This window comes from Ranitomeya imitator, chromosome 3, assembly GCF_032444005.1.
Source record: "Ranitomeya imitator isolate aRanImi1 chromosome 3, aRanImi1.pri, whole genome shotgun sequence".
NCBI lineage: Eukaryota > Metazoa > Chordata > Amphibia > Anura > Dendrobatidae > Ranitomeya > Ranitomeya imitator.
The window spans coordinates 834579545-834605257 of NC_091284.1; the positions used below are offsets into that span (position 1 = coordinate 834579545).

At 49.7% G+C, this 25713-nt stretch overlaps 1 protein-coding gene across 6 annotated transcripts in view; it reads right to left on the minus strand.

Moving 5' to 3' along the window:
* The window catches only part of ARAP1 (ArfGAP with RhoGAP domain, ankyrin repeat and PH domain 1), a 340068-nt gene that overhangs the window by 245385 nt on the left and 68970 nt on the right, over positions 1-25713 (minus strand). For all 6 annotated transcript variants that reach the window (XM_069759494.1, XM_069759491.1, XM_069759495.1 and 3 more), the window contains exon 2: positions 19096-19815. In XM_069759494.1, coding sequence (XP_069615595.1) covers positions 19096-19775 — 680 coding nt within the window. In that variant the 5' untranslated portion in view covers positions 19776-19815. The remainder of the gene's footprint in view (positions 1-19095; positions 19816-25713) is intronic.

Consider the following 25713-nt stretch of genomic DNA (forward strand, 5'->3'; position numbering starts at 1 on the left):
GCTGGAGTAGGTGGGCAGGGTGCTCCAGGGACACAACAGAGAGCCAGCACCAATTAAGGGAAACGGGTGTGGTGCTGCCCCCTCCCCCGGTCCAGCAGGTGTGAGTGCAGAGACACCAGACAAGCCAGGAAGGAATGGATGTTATTGTGGAAGGTGCAGAGAACACTGGGACAAATGGTGGTGAGAATACTGGTAATAAAGTGAAGGGAGGTGGTGGTAATGGTAAGAGGAGTGATAGGAGTTGTGCAGAAAATGATGGGAGTAGTAGTGGAGTGAATGATGGGAGTAGTGGTGGAGTGAATGATGGGAGTAGTGTTGGAATGAATGGTGGGAGTAGTGGTGGAGTGAATGATGGGAGTAGTGGTGGAGTGAATGATGGGAGTAGTGGTGTTGCAAATGATGGCAGTACTGGTGGAGTAAATGAGGAGAGCAGCACTGGTGGAGGGGAACTGGGTAGTGGTCCCACTGCCCTCCCAGCGGTGGCGGGGGCTTCAGCCCCAAGCTACTCAGGAGCTGTCACTGTTGGGGGTAGTAGTGCGCCCTTCTCTGGTGACCCTGAGGATGGTGACTTGCAACAGCGCTTCCTGGATGCCCTGAGGAGAGGGGAGAGTTCCATCAATGTAGAGGGGAGGGAGGTTGATCTGTCTTTCTGGATAGAGAGACACGGTCTTTCCGCCTTCCGAGATAGAGGGGCAGAGACTGTCTGGTCTCTGCCGACACCGGGGCAGAGGAGTAACCGTAGGAATGTGGCCCGTCTCCAGTGGGTAAGCAAGGATCCATGCCCTGATCGGTCAAAGGTTGCTGAGCTCCTGCTGGGGATGGGCTTCGCGGCATATGACATCTTTGCCTTGATCCATCCCTATGGGACCTCCTACTTCGATGTCAGCTTCGTGAGACCGGAGGGCCTTGAGCTTTTCTGGTCTCGCCATGAGCTGGCTCGGGGTTGCCCCGAATGGCAGGGTTTCTAAGGATAAGAGGGGGTCCGGGCCTCGAGCCTCCTCCTTGGAGTGCAACCCCTCTCTCTAGCCCTGATCCAGGGGCCATTGGAAGGTCCAGCCTCCCCCACTTTGATGGATCTCTCCAAACGGTTCCGGGCCCTCCAGGACTTCCCTCCAGAGGGGGAACCGCAGGTTGCGGACAAGGTTGTTGGGGCTCGGGAGGTTGCTGGGTCTTCTTCTGAGGGGGCAACTAAAAGGCCCTCTGGGGGGGGGGGGAGGAACTACCTCAGGACAATCAGACAGGGGCCAGAGTGTATGTAAGGAGAGAATAGATGAGTCTGTGTCGATTGCGTCGCGCTAAATAGGATAGTAAGTGAGGCACGCCTGGTGGATGTCCACATCCGGCACAACACATTCCACGCGGGATTCACCTTTTTTAGAGGTAGTCAGTGCAGGTCTAGGTCAGACAGGTTTTATTTGAAGGAGGAGGTCCTCACCGTTGTCGGTTGTGGAGGTGGAATTCTCCGATCACTGTTTGATTATGTTTTCTCTGAGCATTACAGAGACTCCTCGGATGGGAAGAGGTTATTGGAAGCTGAATTCGTCACTCCTTGAGGAAGAAGCTGTAAGACGGTCCTTTGAGGAATTTCTTCAGAGCCAGGTACCTCTGTTGGGCCCAAGCAACACTAAGTCTGGGTGGTGGGAGATATTCAAACATCGGGTGGCGAGTTTCTTCCGGCAACTCTCGAACCTCAGAAGCCTGAACAGGGATCGGTTCAGGGATGCAGTACCTAGTCTGACCTGAGGGTAAAGGGGGCGCCAGAGAGCTGCAATTTCCAAAACGGAATTGGCAAGTGCGGTATAGATAAATCCCCTTCAGAAGGAACCAGGGGCAACCAAACATCCCCGGTTCGTGACAAATTGGTTTGAGAATTGTAGGGGTGATAAAGGTATCTTCCTCGTGAACCGTGACATATTGGTGGCAGCGGTGGGATCCGTGACATATTAGTGGCAGCAGTGGGATAATAGAGCATTAGTGATTGGGTTTGAGCAATCATTCCTTTCACTAAAAACGTGCACAGTTCTGGAGAGGAATCTGCGCAAATAAGTTTTGGAGAACAAGCTCAGTGTTTACTAGTCCTGAGACAATTATGTGTACTTTCGATTACCCCCTTTCTCTTTGTTTTTCTATCCTATCTTTTATTTGGCAATGATGGCCGCAAGAGAAGTCTGGTATAAGCAGCATAACAAAGACACTCTTATTGCCCTTTGTGGGTTCATGCAGATTGACGCCACGGGCAAAAACAAAAGCCAGCCGGTCGTGGATCTGGTGGAACGGGAAATCACCAAGAGCCCAGAGGATGCAGAAGCCGGCCCAAGTGAAAATGGTGCTGAGGCAGAGGTCCAACCACTGAATGCCAGCCCTACCAGCAACCAGGGAGAATTGGACCCGCGCCTGCAGCTGGCTCTGCAACAATGTTCTACAGATGACACAGACGTCTGCAGCTTATCCTGCAATTCCAAGAGGCTGAGAGAGCTGAGCGGGAGGCCCGAGCTCGGAGGGCCCATGAACTGCAGATGGCCCAACTTGAGGCAGTACCATCCACAACGCGGGGCAGTGAGTCCAGCTATGCTCCGTCCCCTAAATCCTGGCAGAAGCATTTTCCTGTGATGGAAAGGGATGGAGACTTGGACACTTTTCTGCGGGCATTTGAGAAAGCCTACAGACAGTACCGGCTGCCTGGGAACCAATGGGCCTGATACCTGACCCCAGGGCTATGAGGCAAAGCTCTGGAGGCGTTTGCTTCTCTACTGCCACACCAAGATGACGACTATGAGGCCATCAAGCAGGCCCTTAAAACCAAGTACCAGCTTACACCTGAGGTTTACCGTTGAAACTTCAGGAAGCTCCAACATGGCTCACACGACAGCTACGGCGATGTGGTGCATGGACTCAGGACCCACTTTGACCAATGGACCCAAGGACTGTCAGTGACCACCTTTGAGGAGCTGGGAGACCTGATGATCAATGACCAGTTCTTACATCTTTGCCCAGGTGAGGTGCGAGAATTCGTGATAGACAGAGAGCCCAAAGACGTCATTAAAGCAGCGCAGATTGTCGATGCCTATGAGGCCAACCGTAGATCGGAAGCGCGTTAGCCAGTCACCACCAGCTGGAGAGGGGGTAAGCCTGCAACCAACGCCAGTGCCCCTGCCAGCCAACACACCAGAGGCCCTGTCCCCGTTGCCAATAGCATCAGACCTACCATCGACCCTCGCCACTGTTAATTCTGCAAGTGGACCGGTCATATCAGTCCCCACTGTCCAGAGAAGCAGAAGAATCCTCCAGCCAAGGCCCCAGGGCCTAATGCAGCAGTTCTTTTGGTGGGTGGGGCAGTTGGGAGAGTGTGCGACAACGTGCAGCATGTCACCGTGGGGGACCATGTCGCTACAGGCCTCAAGGACACCAGGGATGAACGAACCCTCATCCGACCCGAACTGGCGGCCCCTGAAGAGATCATTCCGGGAAAAACCCTGTCACCGGGATTGGGGGCATCCGCTGTCCCCTGCCAATGGCCCGGTGTATATAGATTGGGGTGCCGGTAGCCGGGTGAAGGAATTGGGTCTGTCTGATAACTTGCCCACTGATGTTTTATTGGGGACGGATTTGTGGAGGATGGTAGCATACTATGTCTCTGACTCCCCTCCCCGATCGAATGCTGATGATAGCGATGGGAAATTGCATGTGTTACCAGAAAGTCATTTTTCAGAAAATGCCGAGGGTAATACCGATAATGCTGATGATGAAAGTGTTAAGGTTTTACCTGATAACCATTTATTTCCTAAGAATGATGTGTTCACAGGTGCAGGAGTGCTCAGCCACGTCACTCCACGGAGTGGGATGGCTGAGGAACCCCTTACAGGAGAAAGCGAGGGTGCTCAGGGAAATGGGGAGATGCATGGGAACCGTGAGGAAGGTGATGCCGTGCAACTGACCAGTGCTACAGAGGAAGGTAACTGCCCCATAAGTAGCACTGCTCCTGAAGTGTTGGGGGTGGATGGGAAAGTAGTACCCAAAGCAGCGGCGGCTGATGGGTCTGTAGAAATCCCCGGGGAGACAGCCTACGTAGCTGCTGTCACCCGAAGTCAGAGTGCTCGGAACGCAGATGCCCTCTAGACCCTCCTCAGTCACAGGCGTGACTGAACCAGAGATGGACCCAAAGCAGGTCCAAGAGGGTTCACGTGGGGAAGAGACCCTGACATCACTTCTGGCTGCCCCAAGCCAGGAGTTTCAGGCCGCTCTGCACGCAGATGCGAGCCTGGAGGCTTTGAGACAACTCCCCGAGACGCCCACCTCTGTGACTGATAAAGAGAGGGTGTTCTGGGAACAAGGGAGGTTGTACCGGGAGACAGTACCCGGAAAAATCGCAAAAGGGGTGGTTGAGGGAAAGACAGCTGGTCGTCCCGCACCAATTGCGGGGTGAGTTGTTACGGATTGCCCATGAGATCACGCTAGCTGGACACTTGGGGATCAGCAAAACTAAGGCCCGGCTGTCTCAACACTTCTATTGGCCCAAGATGAGGACAGATGTGTCAAAATACTGCCGCTCCTGTATCACCTGTCAAAGAGTGGGGAAGACGGGTCCTGCTCTTAAGGCTCCCCTGATCCCTTTGCCAGTGATAGAGGAGCCTTTACAGAGGATCGCGGTGGACATTGTGGGCCCGCTGGCTGTCCCCAGCAGCTCTGGAAAGCAATATGTCCTCACTGTGGTAGACTACGCTACCCAATACCCCGAGGCAGTGGCTTTGTCCTCAACTAGGGCAGATAAGGTGGCGGATGCACTGTTGGCTATCTTTTCACGGGTAGGATTTCCCAGGGAGATGCTTACTGATCAAGGGAACCAATTCATGTGTCACCTAATGGAGGCTCTCTGTAAGAAAATGCAGGAGAAGCATCTTGTTCGAGTGAGTATCACCCACAGACCAATGGCTTGTGTGAGCGCTTCAATGGTACCCTCAAACATGCTGCGCATGCTGGTTAAGACCCAAGGGCGCGACTGGGAGCGGTACCTCCCACACCTGCTATTCGCTTACCGAGAGGTTCTGCAGGCCTCGACGGGGTTCTTTACCTAGAAGCTCCTGTACGGCAGGCGAGTCCAGGGACCCCTTTGGTTGGTAAGGGAATCCTGGGAAGAGGAGCCGAACCCTTCTGGAGTTTCCATGGTTGAGTATGCGCTTTTGTGACAAAATGCAGACCTTGACGCAGTTGGCGCATGACAACATGACGCAGGCTCAGGCTGATCAGAAGCACTGGTACGACCAGAACGCCGAGGAGCGGACCTACCACGTGGGTCAAAAGGTGTGGGTGCTGGTCCCTGTACCAAAGGCTAAGCTTCAAGGCAGCCTGGGAAGGCCCGTACGTCGTCCACCAACAGCTCAACACGGTCAGCTACGTGGTCACGCTTGACCACACTCGGGGTAGGCGAAAGGCCTTTCACGTCAACATGAAGGATCATCACGAACATGAAGCCTATGTACTACCGGTCTGCAGCCTGTCCAAAGATGGGGAGGAAGACCCCCTCCTGGACAAGCCAAGGCCGGTGGGTCCATTGAGGACGTGGAGATAAGCGCCTTGGTAACCGAACCCCAGCGGTTGCAGATGCGGACCTCGCTAGAACCCTTCAGGGCCGTGTTCTCCAACCAACCTGGAAGAACGATGTTCTCCGACCAGGTGCAGCAGGTTACGCGCCAGGAGATCGATGAGATGTTACAGCTGGGGGTGATTCGACGGTCAAAGAGCGCATGGGCCTCACCTGTAGTTCTCGTGCCAAAGAAGGATCGGACCACCCACTTCTGCGTGGACTACAGGGGGCTCAACGCCATCACAGCCTCCGACGCGCACCCAATGCCGCGCATCGAAGAGCTGCTTGAGTGGTTAGCTGGCGCAAAATATCTGACCATAATGGATCTGAGTCGAGGATACTGGCAGATTCCCCTGAGCCCCGTGGCACAGGAGAAGTCCGCCTTTATCACACCCTCCAGACTGTATGAGTCCACGGTCATGCCCTTCGGCATGAAGAATGCCCCTGCCACTTTTCATCGGATGGTCAACCACCTGCTTCAGGGACTGGAGAAGTACGTGGTGGCGTACCTGGATGACATTACCATCTTCAGTTCCTCCTGACATGAACACCTGCAGCATCTCCAGGAGGTGCTCAAGCAAATTCACCAAGCCGTTCTGACCATTAAGCCCGGAAAGTGCCAGATGGGCATGAGAGATGTCCACTACCTGGGGCACCGGGTAGGTGGGAACTCCATGAAGTCAGAGTATGGCAATGCAGGTGTGTTGTCCCGCCGGGGGGAACCTGCCAAAGTGCACCTGGAGGAGTACCAAGATGTCCTGCCTACATAGCGCAGTCCAAAAGGGGGAGATGTCAGGAACACGAGGTATTTGATGAGATAGTTAGGTCCATATATATTTGGACAGAGACAACATTTGTTTTCCAATTTTGGTTATAGACATTACCAAAATGAACTTTAAACAAAACAATTCAGATGCAGTTGAAGTTCAGACTTTCAGCTTTCATTTGAGGGTATCCACATTAAAATTGGATGAAGGGTTTAGGAGTTTCAGCTACTTAACATGTGCCACCCTGTTTTTAAAGGGACCGAAAGTCTGAACTTCAACTGCATCTGCATTGTTTTGCTTAAAATTCATTGTGGTAATGTCTATAACCAAAATTACAAAAATGTTGTCTCTGTCCAAATATATATGGACCTAACTGTATAAGAATTATATATTCCGGATGGCCATCGATAGATCTATCAGTCACTGAAACCGCAAGCAGCTAAACGCAACAAGTACAAAGCGTGGATTTCTCCTTAAGCGGTTCATGTAAGCAAGCCGTGCTTACCCTTAAAAGAATCGCCCTGACGTGGAACACCTCGGGTGTATTCCAGATACAAGATTCATACAGCGAGATATGCGTAAAAATAGTTTTCATATTCTAAGTAAAGGGGAGGTGTCAGTCTCTAAGTGATGTCACCGCAGAGGGAGTGCCTGGGTTTTAGGCTAAGAAACAAGTAGTGAAGAGAGAAATCTTCTGAACTCTGTGTCCGGGGTCCAGCTGCATACAGATGTGATATGCATCTAGATGTGTGCATCCTACAAAGCCTACGGCCAGCCATGATGATATGAAATTATCTGAACGACTTGTAAGTGTTCTTTTCAATTTTAATCCCATTTTATTTGTAATTTGTATCATACACATGGATTTTGTCTTCTTTATAATATCTTTTTATACCTTGTAAACGCTGTCTACCCTTTTTTGGAGTAAAATATATAATTTACTAGCTTGTCTCTCCGTGCTCTATAAATGAACTATCGCGTCCGCTGAAGTGAATTACGCTACTGATTTGGGTTGGCTCCGAACCCGTTAATTCTTATGAAATCGGAGCTGGTGGCAGCATACTTTGTTCTGTGCGTTTGGGAGGCTTTATAGCGACGGCGTCATTGATAATTATTGTTCCTGCCTGTGTGGGAGTAGTTATATCGCCCTCGCTGCAGCGTGCCCAATAGCCAGTACATAGCAGGCAGCCTTTCTGGCGACTAATTATGTTATGACCTGGTGGTTAGGAGCACCCGGAATGACCTGATACTTAAACCTCATACAGGACGAGCTCTGGGATGTGGGAGCTCTGCTGACCGCAAGCCCTAATCCTATCACACACACTAGAAATAGCCGTGGAGCGCTCCTGACCAGACCTAGGCGCCTCGTCACAGCCTAAGAACTATCTAGCCCTAGAGATAGAAAATAAAGCCTACCTTGCCTCAGAGAAATAAAAGGAAAGGAAGCCCCCCACATATATTGACTGTGAGTAAAGATGAAAGTCACAAACGCAGAAAAGAAACAGGTTTCAGCAAAGGGAGGCCAGACTTACTAAATAGACAGAGGATAGGAAAGGTAACTTTGCGATCAGCACAAAAACCTACAAAAGACCACGCAGAGTGTGCAAAAAGGACCTCCGCACTGACTCACGGTGCGGAGGGGCCACTCTGCATCCCAGAGCTTCCAGCTAGCAAGACAAAATCATGATAACCAGCTGGACAAGAAAACAGTGAACAAATAATGACTATCAGGAACTTAGCTTCTGCAGGAGAAGGCAGGTCACCAGAGAGATCCAGGAGCGAACTGAAGCAATGCAAAAACATTGAAAGCTGGCATGGAGTAACGATCTGAGAGGAGTTAAATAGAGCAGTCAACCAAAGGATAAACCACGTCACCTGTGTAAGGAACCTCAGAAGCAACAGCTTCACTGATAGCCACCAGAGGGAGCCCATAGACAGAACTCGCCGAAGTACCATTCACGACCACAGGAGGGAGCTCGACAACAGAATTCACAACATAATTACCCTTGGTGCAGTACCTAGTCTGACCTGAGGGTAAGGGGGACGCCAGAGAGCTGCAAGTTTCAAACCGAAACTAAAAAGTGGGATATAGATAAATCCCCTTCAGAAGAAACCAGGGGCAACCAAACAACCTCGGTTCATGACAAATTGGTGTGACTGGTGGGGGGTGATAAAGTTATCTTCCCTCTGAACCGTGACACCCTGGATTAGGCAAAAGCCTTTGATCGGGTCAACCACGAGTACCTCTGGTCCACTCTTTTGAGGTATGGTCTGCCTGGAGGGTTTGTGGACTGGCTTAAGACCTTGTACGCAGGGGCTGAGACTTTCCCTCTGGTAAACGGGTGGATTGGACAACCTTTCGGGGTAGGGTCTGGTGTCCGCCAGGGCTGCTCTCTTAGCCCCTTGCTTTGCACGTTTGCGATCGATCCCTTCCTCAGTTCCGCGTTTTATCTTCCGGACTCCCTCCCCGAACCCCAAGTATATGCCAAAGTCCTAGGCATCGAAATTGGCCAGGGTGATTACCCCACGAGAAACTGGGAAGGCAGAATCAAAGGTGTTGCCCAAAGAGTGGACCAATGGAAGGGTTGGTCTTTGACCCTGAGGGAAAGGGTTGACCTGTGCAAGGCTTTCCTGCTCCCCTTGCTAATCTACCTGGGCAGCGTCTGTGTCTTGCCAGAACCTCTCTGGACACGGGTCTACAGTCTGTTCTTCCAGATGTTATGGGGGAATAGACTAAACCTAGTCAAATTGGAGGTGCACGAGGAGACTAGGGAGGTTGAATATGGTGAACCCCGTGGTGTTCCTAGTGAACACCTTTTTGAAAGATAACATGGCAAACCTCTGGAAAGAGAGGGCTCCTCCGTGGGTTTTCTCCTGAAAGGGATGGTTTCAGCCTTTCTTCCAGGAATGGGAGACAGGGGGAAGATTGAAGGATCTTCATACACCGCACGGGCATCTCCCGGCTTATGTTCTGAAAATGTTGCGTCGGTGGGGTCTGGGAATGTAGGAGGTGAGTTCCCTCCCGAGGAAACTCCTCGACATGCGGGTCTTGCTTTCGCATTTTCAGAAACCATTGGTCCTCAAGGACTGCCCGAGTCGGGATCTAGAGGTTGGGTTGAGTTTGTTAAATTCTAGCAGGATCCCCAAGAATTATTGAGACTTGACTTGGCGCTGCTTCCAAGGTAAGTTGTATGTGGGGGACAATTTGAAGCACAGGAGCTCCGTGGACAGGAATTGTCCCCGTGAGGCTTGCGCTACCATGCTGGAAAGCATGGAGCACTTCCTGCTTCATTGTCCCTTTAATACAGAGGTGTACAACAGGGTGGGCGCTTCCATTGGTTCGCCACGGCTGGCCATTCTGTCCTATGCCGAGTGGGCCTATGGAGCGTTCAGAGACCTCGGGAGAAGGGACCGAGCCACTTTATTCTTAGCGCAGTGGTCAGGTACTTCACGTGGAACGCACGAGTTTTAGTTTCGACGCAGAGTAAAATCCTCCATGTAGATGAAGTTTGTAGCAGCATCCTCGGTGCCCTGGTGAAGATGCGTTCTCTGGAGTGCGAAAGACTGGGTGCCCGGAGGGCGGCCCATCTCTGGAAGGGTTTCTCCTTCGGGGTGCCTTAGTCCATTAGCGCTCCTATATCCTGGTGGTGGGCTGATGTCTTTACACCCTAGATTTTTGTTTTGTATTTCTGTTCCCTGAATAGAAGGTTTGCAGGCATCGAACTTGAGCCTCGGGTGGTGAGAATGTAGGTTGTGTTCTGTGATGTTGGTTTATGTATATATTGTATATAGTGTATTGTATATATTGTATATAGTGTGTATAATAGAGGGTCTTAGTTAGGTTGGGTGGGGGGATTGGGGGGTTCAACGGCGGTGATAAGAGACTGATCTGGCCTGGCCCAGGCCCCGCCTGGGGAAAAACTTTATGGCCTGATCCTAGCTCGAATAATTCCTGAACTTTGTGGCCAGAGCTGGATCAGGGGTGGCGGGATAGTTAGAGTAAATGTGTGTTTACTTTTAGTTTAAAAAATAAATACATGAATAAATAAGAAAAAATCATATACATATACACAGTACAGAGCAAAGGTTTGGACACACCTTCTCATTTAAAGATTTTTCTGTATTTTCATGACTATGAAAATTGTAAATTCAAACTGAAGGCATCAAAACTATGAATTAACACATGTGGAATTATACACTTAACAAAAAAGTGTGAAACAACTGAAATTATGTCTTGTATTCTAGGTTCTTCAAAGTGGCCACCTTTTGCTTTGATGACTGCATTGCACACTCTTGGCATTCTCTTGATGAGCTACAAGAGGTAGTCACCGGGAATGGTTTTCACTTCACAGGTGTGCCCTGTCAGGTTTAATAAGTGGGATTTCTTGCCTTATAAATGGGGTTAGGACCATCAGTTGTGTTGTGCAGAAGTCTGGTGGATACACAGCTGATAGTCCTACTGAATAGACTGATAGAATTTGTATTATGGCAACAAAAAAGCAGCAAAGTAAAGAAAAACAAGTGGCCATCATTACTTTAAGAAATGAAGGTCAGTCAGTCTGAAAAATTGGGTAAACTTTGAAAGTGTCTCCAAGTGCAGTGGCAAAAACCATGAAGCGCTACAAAGAAACTGGCTCACATGAGGACCGCCCCAGGAAAGGAAGACCAAGAGTCACCTCTGCTTCTGAGGATAAGTTTATCCGAGTCACCAGCCTCAGAAATCGCAGGTTAACAGCAGCTCAGATTAGAGACCAGGTCAATGCCACACTGAGTTCTATCAGCAGACACATCTCTACAACAACTGTTAAGAGGAGACTTTGTGCAGCCGGCCTTCATGGTAAAATAGCTGCTAGGAAACAACTGCTAAGGACGGGCAACAAGCAGAAGAGACCTGTTTGGGCTAAAGAACACAAGGAATGGACATTAGACCGGAGGAAATCTGTGCTGTGGTCTGATGAGTCCAAATTTGAGATCTTTGGTTCCAACCACAGTGTAGTATTCTGTTTGCGGTGTTTAACCCCTTAGTGACAGAGCCAATTTGGTACTTAATGACCGAGCCAATTTTTGCAATTCTGACCACTGTCACTTTATGAGGTTATAACTCTGGAACGCTTCAACGGATCCCGCTGATTCTGATTGTTTTTTCGTGACATATTTTACTTCATGTTAGTGGTAACATTTCTTCGATATTACTTGCGATTATTTATGAAAAAAACGGAAATATGGCGAAAATTTTTAAAATTTTGAAATTTTCAAACTTTGTATTTTTATGCCCTTAAATCAGAGAGATATGTCATGAAAAATAGTTAATAAATAACATTTCCCACATGTCTACTTTACATCAGCACAATTTTGGAAACAAATTTTTTTTTTGTTAGGGAGTTATAAGGGTTAAAAGTTGACCAGCAATTTCTCATTTTTACAACACCATTTTTTTTTAGGGACCACATCACATTTGAAGTCATTTTGAGGGGTCTATATGATAGAAAATAATGAAGTGTGACACCATTCTAAAAACTACACCCCTCAAGGTTCTCAAAACCACATTCAAGAAGTTTATTAACCCTTTACGTGCTTCACAGGAACTGAAACAATGTGGAAGGAAAAAATGAACATTTAACTTTTTTTTGCAAACATCTTAATTCAGAACCATTTTTTTTATTTTCACAAGTGTAAAAACAGAAATGTAACCATAAATTTTGTTATGCAATTTCTCCTGAATACGCCAATACCCCATATGTGGGGGTAAACCACTTTTTGGGCGCACCGCAGAACTTAGAAGTGAAGGAGCGCCGTTTTACTTTCTCAATGTAGAATTGGCTGGAATTGAGATTGGACGCCATGTCGCGTTTGGAGAGCCCCTGATGTGCCTAAACAGTAGAAAGCCCCCACAAGTGACCCCATTTTGGAAACTAGACCCCTTAAGGAACTTATCTAGATGTGTGGTGAGCACTTTGAACCCCCATGTGCTTCACAGAAGTTTATAATGTAAAGCCGTGAAAAAATAAAAAAAAATAAATTAAAAAAAAAAAAAAAAAATCGCATTTTTTCTACAAAAATGATCTTTTTGCCCACAAATTTTTATTTTCACAAGGGTAACAGGAGAAATTAGACCAATACAGTTGTTGTGCAATTTCTCCTGAGTACGTCGATACCCAATATGTGGGGGTAAACCACTGTTTGGGCGCACCGCAGAGCTTGGAAGAGAAAGAGTGCCATTTTACTTTTTCAATGTAGAATTGGCTGGAATTGAGATCGGACGCCATGTCGCGTTTGGAGAGCCCCTGATGTGCCTTAACAGTAGAAATCCCCCACAAGTAACCCCATTTTGGAAACTAGACCCCCCATGGAACTTATCTAGATGTGTGGTGAGAACTTTGTATGCCCAAGTGCTTCACAGAAGTTTATAATGCAGAGTCGTGAAAATAAAAAATTTTTTTTTTTTTTCCACAAAAAAGATTTTTTAACCCCCAAGTTTTTATTTTCACAAGGGTAACAGGAGAAATTGGACCACTAAAGTTGTTGTCCAATTTATCCTGAGTATGCTGATGCCCTATATGTGGGGGTAAACCACTGTTTGGGCGCACGGCAGAGCTCGGAAGGGAAAGAGCGCCGTTTTGGAATGCAGACTTAGATAGAATGGTCTGTGGGCGTTATGTTGCGTTTGCAGAGCCCCTGATGTACCTAAACAGTAGTAACCCCCCACAAGTGACCCCGTTTTGGAAACTAGACCCCCCCAAGGAACTTATATAGATGTGTGGTAAGAACTTTGAATGCCCAAGTGCTTCACAGAAGTTTATAATGCAGAGTCATAACAAAATATATATATATTTTTCCACAAAAAGGATTTTGTAGCCCCCAAGTTTTTATTTTCACAAGAATAACAAGAGAAATTGGACCCCAGAAGTTGTTGTCCAATTTATCCCGAGTATGCTGATGCCCCATATGTGGGGGTAACCCACTGTTTGGGCGCACGGCAGAGCTCAGAAGGGAGGGAGCACCATTTGACTTTTTGAGCGCAAAATTGGCTAACGTGTTTGGAGACCCCCTGATGTACCTAAACAGTGGAAACCCCCCAATTCTAGCTCCAACCCTAACCCCAACACACCCCTAACCCTAATCCCAACCTGATCCATAATCCTAATCACTAACCCTAACCATAATCACAACCCTTACCCCAAAACAACCCTAATGTCAACCCTAACCATAACCCTAATCAAAACCCTAAAACCAACACACCCCTAATCCTAATCTCAACCCTAACCTCAAACCTAACCCTTATCCCAATACACCCCTAATCACAACCCTAACCTTAACCCTAATCCCAAACCTAACCCTAATCCCAAGCGTAACCCTAATCCCAAGCGTAACCCTAATGCCAACCCTAATCCAAACCCTAACCCTAATCCCAACTCTAACCCTAACTTTAGCCCCAAGCCTAGCCCTAACTTTAGCCCCAACCCTAACCCTAAGGCTACTTTCACACTTGTGTTGTTTGGCATCCGTCGCAATCCGTCGTTTTGGACAAGAAACGGATCCTGCAAATGTGCCCGCAGGATGCGTTTTTTGCCCATAGACTTGTATTGCCGACGGATCGTGACGGATGGCCACATGTCGCGTCCGTCGTGCACTGGATCAGTGTTTTGGCGGACCGTCAGCACAAAAAACGTTCAATGTAACGTTTTTTTGTACATCGCATCCGCCATTTCTGACCGCGCATGCGTGGCCGTAACTCCGCCCCCTCCTCCCCAGGACATAGATTGGGCAGCGGATGCGTTGAAAAACTACATCCGCTGCCCACGTTGTGCACAATTTTCACAACGTGCGTCGGTATGTCGGGCCGATGCATTGCGACGGCCCCGTACCGACGTAAGTGTGAAAGAAGCCTAACCCTAAATTTAGCCCCAACCCTAACCCTAAATTTGACCCTAATTATGACATGGTGGGGATATCTGAAACGTGGCTGGATGAGAGCCATGACTGGGCTGTTAACTTGCAGGGCTATAGCCTGTTCAGAAATGACCGTACAGATAAGCGAGGGGGAGGGGTGTGTCTATATGTAAAATCATCCTTAAAACCCATCCTGCGCGATAATATAGGTGAATTTAATGAAAATGTAGAATCCCTGTGGGTGGAGATAAGGGGAGGGGGAAAAAATAATAAACTACTGATAGGGCTTTGCTATAAATCTCCAAAAATAATGGAAGCAATGGAGAATATCCTCGTAAAACAAATAGATGAAGCTGCGACTCAAGGAGAAGTCATTATTATGGGGGACTTCAACTACCCTGAAATAGATTGGGGAACAGAAACCTGCAGTTACAGCAAAGGTAATCGGTTTTTGACAATTATGAGAGACAATTACCTTTCACAACTGGTTCAGGACCCAACAAGAAGGGGGGCACTGCTAGACCTAATATTAACCAACAGGCCAGACCGCATATCAAATATAAGGGTTGGGGGTCACTTGGGAAATAGCGATCACAAAATAATAAGTTTTCATGTATCCTTTAATAAGATGTGCAATAGAGGGGTTACAAGGACACTAAACTTCAGGAGGGCAAATTTCCAACGGATGAGAGAGGATCTTGGTGCAATTAACTGGGACGATATCCTGAGATACAAAAATACACAAAGAAAATGGGAGACGTTTATTAGCATCCTGGATAGGACCTGTGCTCAGTATATACCGTATGGGAATAAACATACTAGAAATAGGAGGAAACCAATATGGCTAAATAGAGCTGTAAGGGGCGCAATAAGTGACAAAAAGAAAGCATTTAGAGAATTAAAGGAAGTAGGTAGTGATGAGGCATTAAATAAATACAGAAAATTAAATAAATTCTGTAAAAAGCAAATCAAGGCAGCAAAGATTGAGACAGAGAGACTCATTGCCAGAGAGAGTAAAAATAATCCTAAAATATTCTTTAACTACATAAATAGTAAGAAACTAAAAAATGATAGTGTTGGCCCCCTTAAAAATAGTCTGGGTGAGATGGTGGATGAGGATGAGGAAAAAGCCAATATGCTAAATGACTTTTTTTCATCAGTATTTACACAAGAAAATCCCATGGCAGACAAAATGTCTAGTAATAAAAATTCCCCATTAAATGTCACCTGCTTAACCCAGCAGGAAGTGCGGCGGCGTCTAAAAATCACTAAAATTGACAAATCTCCGGGTCCGGATGGGATACACCCTCGAGTACTGCAGGAATTAAGTACAGTCATTGATAGACCATTATTTTTAATCTTTAAAGACTCCATAATAACAGGGTCTGTGCCACAGGACTGGCGTATAGCAAATGTGGTGCCAATATTCAAAAAGGGAACAAAAACTGAACTCGGAAATTATAGGCCAGTAAGCTTAACCTCTTGTGGGTAAAATCCTGGAGGGCATTCTAAGGGACGCTATACTGGAGTATCTGAAGAGGAATAACCTCATGACCCAGTATCAGCACGGGTTTACTAGGGACCGGTCATGTCAGACTAATCTGATCAGTTTCTATGAAGAGGTAAGTTCCGGATTGGACCAAGGGAACCCAGTGGATGTAGTGTATATGGACTTTTCAAAAGCTTTTGATACGGTGCCACACAAAAGGTTGATACATAAAATGAGAATAATGGGGATAGGGGAAAATATGTGCAAGTGGGTTGAGAGCTGGCTCAGGGATAGGAAACAAAGGGTGGTTATTAATGGAGCACACTCGGACTGGGTAGCGGTTAGCAGTGGGGTACCACAGGGGTCAGTATTGGGCCCTCTTCTTTTTAACATATTTATTATTGACCTTGTAGGGGGCATTCAGAGTAAAATTTCAATATTTGCAGATGACACTAAACTCTGCAGGGTAATCAATACAGAGGAGGACAATTTTATATTACAGGATGATTTATGTAAACTAGAAGCTTGGGCTGATAAATGGCAAATGAGCTTTAATGGGGATAAATGTAAGGTCATGCACTTGGGTAGAAGTAATAAAATGTATAATTATGTGCTTAATTCTAAAACTCTGGGCAAAACCGTCAATGAAAAAGACCTGGGTGTATGGGTGGATGACAAACTCATATTCAGGGGCCAGTGTCAGGCAGCTGCTACAAAGGCAAATAAAATAATGGGATGCATTAAAAGAGGCATAGATGCTCATGAGGAGAATATAATTTTACCTCTATACAAGTCACTACTGCGACCACACTTAGAATACTGTGCACAGTTCTGGCCTCCGGTGTATAAGAAAGACATAGCTGAACTGGAGCGGGTGCAGAGAAGAGCGACCAAGGTTATTAGAGGACTGGGGGGTCTGCAATACCAAGATAGGTTATTACACTTGGGGCTATTTAGTTTGGAAAAACGAAGACTAAGGGGTGATCTTATTTTAATGTATAAATATATGAGGGGACAGTACAAGGACCTTTCTGATGATCTTTTTAATCATAGACCTGAAACAGGGACAAGGGGGCATCCTCTGCGGTTGGAGGAAAGAAGGTTTAAGCATAATAACAGACGCGGGTTCTTTACTGTAAGAGCAGTGAGACTATGGAACTCTCTGCCGCATGATGTTGTAATGAGTGATTCATTACTAAAATTTAAGAGGGGACTGGATACATTTCTGGAAAAGTATAATGTTACAGGGTATATACACTAGATTCCTTGATAGGGCGTTGATCCAGGGAACTAGTCTGATTGCCGTATGTGGAGTCGGGAAGGAATATTTTTTCCCCAAGGTGGAGCTTACTCTTTGCCACATGGGTTTTTTTTGCCTTCCTCTGGATCAACATGTTAGGGCATGTTAGGTTAGGCTATGGGTTGAACTAGATGGACTTAAAGTCTTCCTTCAACCTTAATAACTATGTAACTATGTAAATTTAGCCCCAACCCTAACCCTAAATTTAGCCCTAACCCTAATCCTAGCCCTAACCCTAATCCTAGCCCTAACCCTACCCCTAACCCTACCCCTACCCCTAACCCCAACCCTACCCCTAACCCTAGCCCTACCCATAACCCTACCCCTAACCCTAATTTTAGCCCCAACTGCTCTTCTGCCGGCCGGCAGATGGAGACAGATGGCGGGCGCACTGCACATGCGTCCGCCATTTTCTTTTGCCCAGAAGATGCCGGCGGCCAGGAGGAGCAGCAGTAGGATCCAGGGACACAGGTGAGTATGGCAGGGTCCCCGAATCCCCCTATTTCTCTGTCCTCTGACGTGCGATCACATCAGAGGACAGAGAATTACACTTGGACTTTTTTTTTTTTTTTTTTGCGGTCGCCGGTAAACAGTTAATTACCGGCGATCGCAAAACAGGGGTCGGTAAAACCGACCCCGATCATGCTCTTTGGGGTCTCGGCTACCCCCGGCAGCCGAGACCCCAAAGACTCTCGCGGGGCTGGCTGGCGGGCGCACTGCGCATGCGCCCGCCATTTTGAAGATGGCGGCGCCCACCGGGAGACACGAGGAGCATCGGGGGAGATAGGTGAGTATTGGGGGGCTACCTGGGACCCCTTTTCTCTGTCCTCCGATGTGCGATCACATCGGAGGACAGAGAAATTAAAAAGAGATCGCGTTTTTTTTTTGCGATCGCCGGTAAACGGTTAATTATTGGCGATCGCAAATGCGGGGTGGGTTAAAAAACCCCCGAATCATGTTCTCTGGGGTCTCAGCTACCCTCGGCAGCCGAGACCCCGGAGAAAATCTGACTCTGGGGGGCGCTATTTACTTTTTCCACAGCGCCGTTAATTAACGGCGCTGTGGTTTAAGTGTGGTTTTAGATTGTGAGCCCCAACGGGGACAGCGACGATAATGTGTGCAAACTGTAAAGCGCTGCGGAATATGTTAGCGCTATATAAAAATAAAGATTATTATTATTAATAAAGATTATTATTACCCTTAGCGGCCGCCGTTAAAAGGCGTATCGGCGGTCGCTAAGGGGTTAATATTCGGTTTATTATAATGTGTTTATAGTGTATATATTGTATATAATATTGTACATAGGACGGTGTGAATGTAGTTGGGGTTGTATATAGTAGTATGAATGAAGCTGGGCCGGGGGTCTTAGATGATTTTATACTATTTATTATTTATAATTTTACGGGGGTATTAATGTAGTTATTTTTATTTTGTTTTTTGCCTTTTAGTTTGGTTTTCTATATTTTATTTGAATTTTTCTATCCTGTTCATGATTTGTAAGTCCTGAACTTTCTCCATTTTGTTTCCGTTTCTGGTTTATTTTTTTGTGATTTGTCGCCTTTTGTCATCTGATTGAAGTTTTGTTTTTATGTTTTGTTCTGTTGTGTTTTATTTTGTAATGTGTCATCTGTGTGATGACTGCGGACGTTCCTGCCTTGGTCACCCGCTCCCCAGGTCCGCACGGTCAGGTGCTGCGCCGCCCCCGTCTGGCACACAGCGAGGAGCGGTGCTGGAGTAAGGACGGTCCTGACTGGGCGCACCTTGTCACGGTGCAATGGCTTTAGGCTAATGTTGGCCGAACCCGTCAGCACTTTCCATGTGTTACCATTTACTTATTGCAGCGTTGCTGCACATTGTTTTCATTCTCGGTTATACAATTATCTGATGGTTTGTTACAATGTATCAGGCTACTCTCCTCCGAGGACTGGCTGGACACAACTGTAACAAACCCGCTGCTGTGTGAGTATTAGGTGTTGTGGATGGCTATGCAGAGCTCAGCCACTAGAGGACGCTCTTCTACACAGAAAGTCATTATGAGACCTCTAACAGCCCAGATCCTATGTCCTACCTGCTGGTCGGAGGAGGGGTGGCCTTCGCTGGCCTGGCCGGCAGTGGCGGGGGGCTCCTGGCAGCGCTCTTATTCTCTAACTTGTGGCGTTTCAGCGGCAGCGGCGGAGCCTCCAGCTTTAGCGCTTCCTCTTTGCCTTCATCACTGTCACTAATTTCAGGATCATCATAGGGGAGAAGAAACGACAGAGAGGGGAGAGCGGGGGTGGTCGGGCTTCGGGGCGACTCCTCCACTGCAGGAGGTTCTGACCCAGGGACCGGAGATAAGGATTTGGGAGGACTGATGGAAAATTTAAGGGGGGGTCCGCGGCCACTTCTTGGAGGGATAGGCGGTGGCGAGGAACCCCTCCGCGAAGGCTCAGGAATAGGGTTCGGATCCAAGGTCAGACTGGACGTCTGCTGCTCGGACAGAGATTTGGGGAGAAGGTTGCGCTTCTTTGGGATGGGTCGGACCCCCGAGGCCTCCATAGATTGATCCTCCGATAGCGACTTCTGCAGCGACGCCATGATTCGTTTCCGATGTCCCGGGAGGTGGATCCCGATGGCGGTCAGAGACTCCTCGCTGAGGTTCCGCACCTCCGACACCGTGCGAATGGCGTGCTTCTCAAAGAGCTCGTAGTACTGGTCCAGCTTTATAGTCTGCAGCCATTCAGAGACAGGCCGAGAGGACACCTCCGACATGGCGGGCGACGGTCACTGCATCACTGCGCCGGCCCGACACCTGCAACACAACAAGGAGCAATTAATGAGGAAACCCACCTGCGAGGGGGAAAGTGGCGCCACACAGGGGCATAACCACCATAGCACGGGTGGTGATCGCAACCAGACCCGTGCGGGTGGAGGTCTGCCAACGCCAGATGAGGGTCCGAGGACGCAGATTCAGCTGAAGTGTATTGTGGTGTACGGACCCACCGGCTCCCTGCACTGCAATACACGCTGCCGGCCATTCAGAGGCGTAATGCCTAACCAATGGTAGTGACGTCATGGGTTCCCATTGCCTGTATACAGAAGTCAGCTGCCGGCTTCAGTGGGGGAGCAGAGGGCAGAACAGAGGCAGAAAGGAGGACATATACCAGGATGGGGCCAATATCCACCAGGATGGGGGCCAATATCCACCAGGATGGGGAACATGCAGTATATACCAGGATGGGGGCCAATATACACCAGGATGGGGGCCAATATCCACCAGGATGGGGAACATGCAGTATATACCAGGATGGGGGCCAATATCCACCAGGATGGGGGCCAATATCCACCAGGATGGGGAACATGCAGTATATACCAGGATGGGGGCCAATATACACCAGGATGGGGGCCAATATCCACCAGGATGGGGAACATGCAGTATATACCAGGATGGGGGCCAATATACACCAGGATGGGAGCCCATATCCACCGGGATGGGGAACATGCAGTATATACCAGGATGGGGCCAATATACACCAGGATGGGGGCCAATATCCACCAGAATGGAGAACATGCAGTATATACCAGGATGGGGGCCAATATACACCAGGATGGGGGCCCATATCCACCAGGATGGGGAACATGCAGTATATACCAGGATGGGGCCAATATACACCAGGATGGGGGCCAATATCCACCAGGATGGAGAACATGCAGTATATACCAGGATGGGGGCCAATATACACCAGGATGGGGGCCAATATCCACCAGGATGGGGAACATGCAGTATATACCAGGATGGGGGCCAATATACACCAGGATGGGGGCCCATATCCACCAGGATGGGGAACATGCAGTATATACTAGGATGGAGCCAATATACACCAGGATGGGGGCCAATATCCACCAGGATGGAGAACATGCAGTATATACCAGGATGGGGGCCAATATACACCAGGATGGGGCCAATATACACCAGGATGGGGAACATGCAGTATATACAAGGATGGGGAACATGCAGTATATACAAGGATGGGGGCCCATATCCACCAGGATGGGGTGCACATACTCACCAGCATGGGGGACACTAATATTATATATATATATATAGGGATGGGGACAAATCCATGTATAACAGGACAGCAGAACTATATATACACAAGGGCGTATGTATGTATATATATCAGGATGGAGGGGGACATAGTCCATATTTTACACCATTGGACTCTAGTTGCGCCACAATTAATACAAGCTATACTATCAGCAGGTCAATAAAACATGATAAAAAGCTCACAGCACTCTGTGTCCCCACGACAACTCCTCCTGTCCGACGCTTTCCAACTAGGACATTGTAAGAATATGGGTTTAGATCCACACAAACCTTATGGCAAACCTGCCTCCACAAAGCACAGGACAGGCAGTGTTGTCATGAGGACACAGGAGCGGTGGACGTCAAACCCTGATCATGGAGAAAATAAGATCTTTTTAAGAATGTGAGAACGCGCCCCACGAGTTTATCTCGATACATCGCCATTAGCTGGAAAAACGATGAAGAGAGAGATAATATCAAGATAAAGAGGCGATAATCTACGGTGACGTTATAAAAGGGACACCGACGCTCTGGGGATGCAAACCCCGACTGTCACTGATCCTGAACATCTGACCCTGAGCTCCAGACTGACACAGTGTAACAAACCCTCAGCTGCCAGAAGTGTTCAGTCATACCTCGACCGAGGACAGGAACATTGAATGAATCAGCAGGAATATAAAACTGCACAAACCGTCAGCGGAAATAAACAGAAAAATACCAAGAATCCACTGCAGATAGTGAACCAGTGAGGCTGCAATATTCCTAGGAACTTAATAAGTACGGTAACTTAATCAGAAAAAGAAACTCTGAGAAAGCAAAAAATCTCCTCATATCGTCTGATACAGAAGATAAATACCGTAATGGCTGCACGGATCAAAAAGCAAAAATAAAAAAAGACTCAAAAAAAAAAAAACTATACAAAAATCAATGATACCATAGTAGTTATATTCTTGTACATAGGAGCAGTATTATCTATAATATAACACTGGGAGCGTCACTCTGTCCGAAGCCTTTATAGACTGCGCAAGCGCAAGCGCCGGCGTAAGCACTGAACGCACACCGCGATCTCCAACAGAGAAGCAGGGACCGCCAGGAGGGTGAGTATCGGCCATATTCACCTGTCCTGCGTTCCACTGCTGAGCGCCGCCATCTTCCCGGTCTTCGGCCTGTGACCTTCAGTTCAGAGGGCGCGATGACGCGCTTAATGCGCGCCGGCGCCGCCCTCTGACTGAACAGTCAGAGCCAGGAGACCGGGAAGATGGCGGCGCCCAGCGGTGGAACGGGACAGGCAGGTGAGTATAGTAAGTGCTGGGGGGCCTGAGCTGGCGGCGATACCAGCACCTGACCCCCACATTGCGCCGGTGTCCCCGCCTGCTCAGGCCCCCGGATGGGTGCAGCACATACCAGGATGGGGACGCAGGATGGGTGCAGCACATGACAGGATGGGGACGCAGGATGGGTGCAGCACATACCAGGATGGGGACGCAGGATGGGGACGCAGGATGGGTGCAGCATATACCAGGATGGGGACGCAGGATGGGGACGCAGGATGGGTGCAGCACATACCAGGATGGGGACGCAGGATGGGGACGCAGGATGGTTGCAGCACATACCAGGATGGGGATGCAGGATGGTTGCAGCACATACCAGGATGGGGACGCAGGATGGGGACGCAGGATGGTTGCAGCACATACCAGGATGGGGACGCAGGATGGGGATGCAGGATGGTTGCAGCACATACCAGGATGGGGACGCAGGATGGTTGCAGCACATGACAGGATGGGGACGCAGGATGGTTGTAGCACATGACAGGATGGGGACGCAGGATGGGTGCAGCACATGACAGGATGAGGACGCAGGATGGATGCAGCACATACCACAATGGGGACGCAGGATGGGTGCAGCACATACCAGGATGGGGACGCAGGATGGTTGCAGCACATACCAGGATGGGGACGCAGGATGGGTGCAGCACATACCAGGATGGGGACGCAGGTTGGGTGCAGCACATGACTGGATGGGGACGCAGGATGGGTGCAGCACATACCAGGATGGGGACGCAGGATGGGTGCAGCACATACCAGGATGGGGACGCAGGGTGGGTGCAGCACATGACAGGATGGGGACGCAGGATGGGTGCAGCACATGACAGGATGAGGACGCAGGATGGGTGCAGCACATACCAGGATGGGGACGCCGGATGGGTGCAGCACATGACAGGATGGGGACGCAGGATGGTTGCAGCACATACCAGGATGGGGACGCAGGATGGTTGCAGCACATACCAGGATGGGGACGCAGGATGGTTGCAGCACATACCAGGATGGGGACGCAGGATGGTTGCAGCACATACCAGGATGGGGACGCAGGATGGGGATGCAGGATGGGGACGCAGGGTGGGTGCAGCACATGACAGGATGGGGACGCAGGATGGGTGCAGCACATGACAGGATGAGGACGCAGGATGGGTGCAGCACATACCAGGATGGGGACGCAGGATGGGTGCAGCACATGACAGGATGGGAATGCAGGATGAGGACACAGGATGGGTGCAGCACATGACAGGATGGGGACGCAGGATGGTTGCAGCACATACCAGGATGGGGACGCAGGATGGGGACGCAGGATGGTTGCAGCACATACCAGGATGGGGACGCAGGATGGTTGCAGCACATACCAGGATGGGGACGCAGGATGGTTGCAGCACATACCAGGATGGGGTCGCAGGATGGGGACGCAGGATGGGTGCAGCACATGACAGGATGGGGACGCAGGATGGGTGCAGCACATGACAGGATGGGGACGCAGGATGGGTGCAGCACATACCAGGATGGGGACGCAGGATGGGTGCAGCACATACCAGGATGGGGACGCAGGATGGGTGCAGCACATGACAGGATGGGGACGCAGGATGGGTGCAGCACATGACAGGATGGGGACGCAGGATGGGTGCAGCACATACCAGGATGGGGACGCAGGATGGGGACGCAGGATGGTTGCAGCACATACCAGGATGGGGACGCAGGATGGGGACGCAGGATGGTTGCAGCACATACCAGGATGGGGACGCAGGATGGTTGCAGCACATACCAGGATGGGGACGCAGGATGGTTGCAGTACATACCAGGATGGGGACGCAGGATGGTTGCAGCACATGACAGGATGGGGACGCAGGATGGTTGCAGCACATACCAGGATGGGGACGCAGGATGGTTGCAGCACATACCAGGATGGGGACGCAGGATGGGGATGCAGGATGGTTGCAGCACATACCAGGATGGGGACGCAGGATGGTTGCAGCACATGACAGGATGAGGACGCAGGATGGGTGCAGCACATACCAGGATGGGGACGCAGGATGGTTGCAGCACATACCAGGATGGGGACGCAGGATGGTTGCAGCACATGACAAGATGGGGACGCAAGATGGGTGCAGCACATGACAGGATGAGGACGCAGGATGGGTGCAGCACATACCAGGATGGGGACGCAGGATGGTTGCAGCACATACCAAGATGGGGACGCAGGATGGTTGCAGCACATACCAGGATGGGGACGCAGGATGGGTGCAGCACATACCAGGATGGGGACGCAGGATGGGTGCAGCACATACCAGGATGGGGACGCAGGATGGGTGCAGCACATGACAGGATGGGGACGCAGGATGGGTGCAGCACATACCAGGATGGGGACGCAGGATGGTTGCAGCACATACCAGGATGGGGACGCAGGATGGTTGCAGCACATACCAGGATGGGGACGCAGGATGGTTGCAGCACATACCAGGATGGGGACGCAGGATGGGTGCAGCACATACCAGGATGGGGACGCAGGATAGGTGCAGCACATACCAGGATGGGGAAGCAGGATGGGTGCAGCACATGACAGGATGAGGACGCAGGATGGGTGCAGCACATACCAGGATGGGGACGCAGGATGGTTGCAGCACATACCAGGATGGGGGCGCAGGATGGGAACAGCACATACCAGGATGGGGACGCAGGATGGGTGCAGCACATACCAGGATGGGGACGCAGGATGGGTGCAGCACATACCAGGATGGGGACGCAGGATGGGTGCAGCACATGACAGGATAGGGACGCAGGATGGGTGCAGCACATGACAGGATGAGGACGCAGGATGGGTGCAGCACATGACAGGATGGGGACGCAGGATGGGTGCAGTACATGACAGGATGGGGACGCAGGATGGTTGCAGCACATACCAGGATGGGGACGCAGGATGGGGACGCAGGATGGTTGCAGCACATACCAGGATGGGGACGCAGGATGGTTGCAGCACATACCAGGATGGGGACGCAGGATGGGTGCAGCACATGACAGGATGGGGACGCAGGATGGGTGCAGCACATGACAGGATGAGGACGCAGGATGGGTGCAGCACATACCAGGATGGGGACGCAGGATGGTTGCAGCACATACCAGTATGGGGACGCAGGATGGGTGCAGCACATGACAGGATGGGGACGCAGGATGAGTGCAGCATATGACAGGATGGGGACGCAGGATGGGTGCAGCACATGACAGGATGGGGACGCAGGATGGGTGCAGCACATGACAGGATGGGGGCGCACGATGGGTGCAGCACATGACAGGATGGGGG